General features: G+C 40.3%; 1 protein-coding gene across 2 annotated transcripts in view; it reads right to left on the bottom strand.

The window, feature by feature from the left end:
* Positions 1-1,155: 1,155 nt before the first annotated feature.
* Positions 1,156-6,993, bottom strand: part of LOC138016776 (monocarboxylate transporter 3-like) — a 7,974-nt gene continuing 2,136 nt past the window's right edge. The window contains exons 2-5 of one of the 2 annotated variants that reach the window (XR_011125873.1): positions 5,097-5,683; positions 4,136-4,505; positions 2,934-3,173; positions 1,156-2,385 (exon numbers count right to left, since the gene is read on the bottom strand). Coding sequence is in view for 1 of the 2 variants with exons in the window: in XM_068863962.1 (XP_068720063.1) it covers positions 2,063-2,385; positions 4,136-4,505; positions 5,097-5,683 (1,280 nt within the window). In the remaining variant the exon portion in view is untranslated. The remainder of the gene's footprint in view (positions 2,386-2,933; positions 3,174-4,135; positions 4,506-5,096; positions 5,684-6,993) is intronic. The other variant, XM_068863962.1, reaches the window with a different exon arrangement.

Below are 6,993 nucleotides of genomic sequence, written 5' to 3'. Positions count from 1 at the left end.
ACGTTGATGTCGATCTACCCTGTCGGAAGGACGCCAGAAAAGTTTTTTTTCGCGAAGTTAATACAAATGAATACATTATCAATACAGTTTTGGCGTCTTCTTACGTTCGAAAATACTAGATTGAATTCGTCTTAAAATAGTTAGAAGCATAACAGCTGCCGTTCGAATCGCCTCTCGCTGGCAACCCAGTTTTGGCGCCAACCTTTTTGTCAAAAAGGTTGCCACAAAATTCTTTAAATGATTTTTTCGCCCTTTAGTTGCGAACAATTTACGTGACATCGAATGGTACAGTTTTCCCCGCTCGCTGAATTCTGATTGGTCAATTTAAATTTTGTTTGCTTTGCCGGACGTCTAGATAGCGTATCCCACGTAAGTCTGGCTTAATTGAAGATTTGAGATTGTATTAAAAGTTGACTAGGCGATCATTCTAGCCTCGCGATTTGAAGGTGTGTGTGGAGGGGGGTGGGGAGGGGGGGGGGGGTGGGAGAGATTGAATCGTTCAGCAGTCCTACGAGGGACCACAATAATAAAAGTACACCCCTTTGCCTGCCTACAGATCATGTGACATTCCTCAATCGACAATTCGTCAACAGTGTTCTGTTCAAGAGTGTTGATAATCAATAACAAGTCCTGCCGGGTTAGACTGCTGGCAGTACCTTCTATACAAACACATTTACATTGCTAAGTATCTTTTCTCCATTTGACATGATTATTATAAAAATCTGGGACACAACATTGTCCTGGCACGCGAAATGTTCCCTTCCGGTTGCCGTTCGCTTCTCAAAAACGCGCATGCTTAAGTTCCTAGTCATGTTTTGGTGCGCAATTGAGATAAACGGCCGAGAGAGGCTTGGGGAGCTTTCCCAACTTCCCCAAGCGTGGCTCCACTTTGCGATATAAAAGCCGCGTTCACCACCCACAGCACCTTGATTGATTCTGACAAATTAAGGAATGACATTAGAAACGTCAGCTTTCTGGGGTGCTCAATTTAATTTTATGAATTCACTTGAGACAACTATATTTTCCAGGGACCTCTCGACCACTGACGCAATCTACCTTTGCTGTTAATTTTTTTCCAAATAATAGCCTGTCTTCCTAGCTCCCCTCTCCAGTTGAGTTATGTCGAAAAGGACAACTGAACGATACAAATGAATAAGCTGTATTATAATAAATTTATTTGCAACTTAAAGCTAAAAATATGTACAGAAGATTCATGTAAAATTTCCTCAATTTAGTCATAATAACCGTTAAAAGTATCTATACCCTCCAACAAGAAATATTAAATAGAAAAACCACCGGAGAGTTCTTCATGGTCAAGTGTGACTAAATAACGGAACTGTTGTAAAAAATAAACTATTTATTTTTACAATTTAAGAGCTACATGTAAGTGTGAATTTTTTCCTGCGACGATATCAAAGTTTTCGGTTCTTTTAAAATCTTGAAGAGCGACCAATATTTCAAAACTTACATATATAAAATTCCTGCAAAACAGGAGTATGAAATATTTACAAAAAAGACGACTAAACAAAATAATAAATGAGCAAAACAGAATGTTAGCGAATAATTTTTTGGAAAAGCCGACACTTAACCAATGAAAATCAATATCCCTAGTCTTACAGTAATTGCTTATCTCGAGAAGTTCATCGTACTGAAGCAGTTGCTAAATATTTCTTCTTTTACAAAATTTCGGGTAAAAACGCAGTGCCATCGGTTTGGAAGGAAAAACCAGTGGAAATTTCCTGCCAAATTTAAATACTGTAGGAAACTCCATGAAATTTTCCAAATTTGAAATCAAATGCAACAGGTATATGCCATTTAAAAGAAGCAGAAAGTTAAATTGAGCATGGTTCTTGTATTGTAAAGCAAATTGTACTCCGGTATTTCGGTTATTTTGGTACAAAAGGGAAACGAGAAAGGAGGAAACGTCGAAAGTTTTCCTTTTTTCAAACAAAACATTACTTATATTGGGAAGGACTGTTCCACCAGCCGTCCAAACCAAACAACTTGTTTTTCTATTCACATGAAAAGCGTTTGTGTCTAGACACCACTCCCCATGCAAGGTTTATATAGTAGTAAGAAATATGTGATTTATATCAGGCTTAACTTTTTTGATTTCACAAGATCGATATTGTGTCGCATACGATGCAAAAGCTGGTTCATTGATGATTAGCTTTCCTCGAGGAGTCCACGTGTCAAATTCTGGGGCATCATCATCTGGGGTTTCTTCATCACCTGGCGTCAAGTCCATCCTTGAGTCAGAACGAGCCAGCTTTATGTTCATTGACACACAACACAGCACAAGAGGAATCATTGAAGCCATCACGAAAGAACCGCCGGCCATGTAGAATGCAGGCGCATACGAATGGAATTTATCAACAGTCAGACCTAAGGGAAGACAAGCAATAAAAAAATGTTGATTAGATCAACATCGAAAGGTTCGGGTGTTCAAAGACCATAGAACCTTATCCAATGGATACGTCACCACCAGACAGTCTCAATATGTAAACCAAATGCTATATCGCCACTAAAAACCATGCTTCTACACACTGTATACATAGCTAATTAAGTATGGAGATATGCAAAAAACGTGGCAAACCGTACAGCATTGTTTACTCGCCGAGTAGTGACATATCTCGGGTTTAAGTTAGGCCTCTGAACGATTGGTTCAGTTTTTAAAGCTTCAGGCATAAAACGCGCGCTCTGATTGGTTATAATACAACTACGCCCGTTGGTACCCGTTTTGCATAAGGCTAGAAAGCACATTGTCTCATGTACAAAAAATGGAGATTAATTATTGACCTAAAGGGAAAAGAGAAAAGAATAAAAGGAAGAGAAATGGTGAAACAAATGTTGGCTTTGTGCCCTATAACCTGATGCAATCATTCAAAACAAAAAGTTTGGGTGTATTCGAAAGTACTTATGTAATCCCTCGCCTGCAGTTGAGGCCGATCCGACATTTGCAGGCTGTGGAACAGTTCATAGCCAGGGCCAGTGGGCGCCTCTCACGGGCAGCCGGATCCTTTACTCGGGTTCATCCACCTCATTCTTCTTCCGCAAGGTCTGCATGGAAGGCCTCAAACTTCTGAACTACACTGCTCTTCTGCCGGGAAGGTTTCCCGGGCAACGGCCTCCGCCTTTCTGCCTTTGCAGGGGCTCCTCCGTCACGGTTTGCCCTGGTAAAGTTCACCACAGAATCTTCGCAAGTGCTTTATACAATGTATAAAGCCACGGCAAAATCAACAAAAAATTTCATCCAACATCATGCTTCTGCAAGAACAGGGTTGTTTTAGCTTGTGATACCGGCTTGATTGACGGAATAACAAGCAGAAAAGTCACTGCATGCTAAACCATAAAACACTGAAAGTCATGCAAACGGTGGCGTTTAACGACAAGTTCTGTTTCGTTCAATTTAGTTAACACCATGCTGGTTGAAAATCTTTATTTGTTCCACTGGGCTTTATACAGAGCGCGTACATCACACAACTAATTAACTATGGAGAATAGACAATAAAAAAGCACTCTAGAACTACTAATGTAAACAAAGAGCAGCTATGAAGATCGTGAGTCCTGTCTAACAATTCATCCTTTTTTGTTCTTTGTGTATATACCTACCACTGTTTGTGTCTGGACACCTGAAGAGGGTCCACATGTTTTGTGCGGGCTGGCTCGAATTACGAATAGAATACAATGACGAGCCCAAGGACATCGGAACCACTAGAACTGTTGCACTTTTTTTCAAACCAATAGGGTAGTTTTGAATTGTGCAGCAACAAAAGAACAGAGTAGGGGAATACTGAGCATTTTGTTTTGTTCAAAACAAAGAAAAATGCAAATTATTCCCCTCAACCTCGACTCTGTTCTTTAGTTGCTGCATTCTTCGAAAGTAATTTGGTGGTATTTGTGTAGGAATGCCATATGTGATCCCTCAAAGTTAATCATTTGATTCGTGTCGTGAGGCAGTCACTGATGGAATATTTCTTTGATTTATAACTGTGAAATATTGAATCCCAAACGTGCATGAATTCATCAAAGCACGGTGACTTTGCTTAAAATGAAACAGAGCACTTCTTTCATTTTTGGTGTCTCTTTACCATGTCAAGGCTAGGGACACCCTGAAAACGAGGCTACCACTTACCTGATATCGGTGGTCCAATAAGTGTTGTAAATGAGCCAATCATGAGGGTGAAGCCCAGGGATGAGGCTGCTCGACGTTGATCCACACACGTCAGAGCTTGGATGTTACGAACAGTAGCCATGGCACCATCACAGAATCCAAACACTAAGGCATATAGAGCGAGGGCGTAGTAACTTGTAGCCAAGTTGACAAGCATCGTTGAGACACCGTTGATAAATAAAACGCCTTGGAAAATGTACCAATTGTCCAGGCTCTTGATTGCACACAAGAAACCACAGGCAAATCGTCCAATGACAATGTTGATTCCCATGAACAGAAAGAGTCTTGATGATGCCTCAGGTGAGACATTGTTATCTGCAGCAAACTTGACCTGCATAGGACAAATTCAAGTTGTACTTAAAGCAACCAGTCAACTTAAAATTTAAAATTAATTAAGACATATCTTCATAAAGGATAAACCTTAGTCAAGGCATTGCAAAGATTTCCCATTAGTGTCAAACAAATGGCCCTTCATTTTCAGAAAAGCAATTTGCGGGTGTTGATAATACTTGTCCAAGTATACTTGGGCATTTGCACAATATTATTTTGACCTCAAGTTGGGATGTTCACTCCGAGAAATAAAGAGCCTCCACTTACAGCTTTCAGTCATAAAATTGGGGACCTGCACCTAAGATTACTGTGAATGAAGCGGCCTTATCACCTTTCATTTCCTACATTTCACTTGTGGAATGTTCTGACTTGAGGCCGATTCTTCAAATGCAATTTTGCCTTTCGTAAGACGTGCCACTACTCTGACTTCTACCAAAAGCCGGTCAAACTACACCTTGGGCTTGAACATTTCAGGGAATATACAGAAAACAAATTATTCCATATCGGGTCAACTGGGAAGAGGCTTTGCTTTTTTGAGAAAAAAAAAAGAGCTTTCATCAATAAAAATGAAAGCCCCTTTAATGATACTTACCAGAAGCACATATATTATGGGACGACCAAACATGGTAAAGAAGAAAGTACCAGCCACAACAAGAAAGCTAGGGACCTTAAAAACAGAGAAATTGAAACTAAAGTGTTTGGACCGTCGTTTCTCTCCAGGGTTCTCACTGAGAAGCTTTTCACTTCTTCCTGTATTGCTGGACTTGGACGTATACAGGAGACCAAAAAAGCTATTGACAACTAAGGCACCAGCAAGTATCCGCATCGCATTTCTCCAACCAAGAACACCCACCAAAGAAGAGACAACTTGGCTAAGAGCCATGGTACCCAGACCTTGCCCAGCTGAGGCAATACCAAGGGCAATGGATTGCCATTTTTCAAAAGACCTTCGAACAATTTCCAAACAAGACAAAAACGTGAAGGCTCCTCCCACACCAAGAACAACGTAAGACACATACAAGGTTATCAAGTGATTTGCCACAGAAGTGATAGCCAAGCTAAGAGCGCAAATCAAGCATCCTATGATGGCCATTACTCGGCAGCCAAAGCGATTTACGAGGGAGCCTGCGAAGGGACCCAACCCCTGAAACATGGCAATGGAGATGGAACCACACCAGGCTGAAAAAGAAATAATGAGACCAGTAAATTACTGAGAACAACTAGGGTTTCCCTATGGTTATGCTAAACAACAAAGGGGCAAATTGAACTGAAACAGGGGAAATTGAGAAAAAGCAAAAAAAAAGAAAAAGAAAATTCACAATAACATAAGGTGCTTTTAAGGAACAAGGTCGGAAGTTCCTAATAATTATATAAAGTGAATTTTTACCACCATACTTAAAATTGCTTATATACTTAAAATTACTTACTAAAACTGAAATTAAAAATAGAACAAGGAAAAGAAGACAAACTCTCTCCTAGGAGGCCCTGAACCATAGATACATAGATCCACACTGCATAAAAAATGCTAGTTGTTTTATGAAAACCTTTCTTAAAAGAAAATTGACCCAGTTTAGAAGATGCTACACGCGTCACATAACCCAGCCCGAAGGTTACACCAAGCAATTTTGACCCATCGAGCTTGAACACATACCTGTGTCTAGAGGCGGCATTAGTCTAGCCTCGTTTTATTTTATTTGTACCATGTGATCTGGTGACGTAATTCGGAGGACTGGAGAGAAACAGTTTAACGCCGTATCCCACAACCGAGCGCGGCCTTATTTTCGAATTCGACATGGCAGTGGCAAGGTTAGATCTTGTCAGGTCTACTTGAATGTTCCAATAACAGGAAATGTGGTAGACACGTAATGATCTGTTGAGTTTTGGCGATGGCAATACTTCAGGGAGTTTGGAAACAACACCTAAGGCCGCGCGCCGTTGTGGGATGCGGCGTTAAAATGTTTCTTCCCACTCCTCCAAATTACGTCACCAGATCACCTGGGTAAGAGACCCTTATATCCTTTGTAAAGTTTGTACGGGTTATTTTAATTTTAATTTTAATTTTAGTTTTGTCCTCGTCGGTCGGATAAGTGAAATTCCTCCTCCGTTTTAGCTACGAACGTTATTACCCTTAGAGTAAAAATGGAAATCAATGGCTCTTTATTTTCAATTTAAGTGCCTCTGATCCAGCAATCCGATCTGTCGCAATACCGTGCAAAAATGCCAAGACATTCTGGGGACTCCAAAAAGGTAAAACAAATGAGGAAACAAGAGAACAAATTTCAAAAAATGGGCACACTGAAGCGTCTTAAATTTCCCAAATTACAGATCCTCGTGGCTTAAAACTGTAACGCCGTTTTTCAATGCTCGCGTGCAGAAGTTCCTGCGATCGTCACCTTATTTACATTATTGAAACAAAACACAATCGAATTTTTGAGGTTAATGTCGCTTTTGTTTTGTTTTAGTGACCAATCGCGAGACGTTTCTTGTTC

The sequence above is a fragment of the Montipora capricornis genome, chromosome 9 (genome assembly GCF_036669925.1).
Source record: "Montipora capricornis isolate CH-2021 chromosome 9, ASM3666992v2, whole genome shotgun sequence".
In the NCBI taxonomy this organism is placed as follows: Eukaryota; Metazoa; Cnidaria; class Anthozoa; order Scleractinia; family Acroporidae; genus Montipora; species Montipora capricornis.
This window is presented reverse-complemented; position numbering and strand designations above follow the sequence as displayed.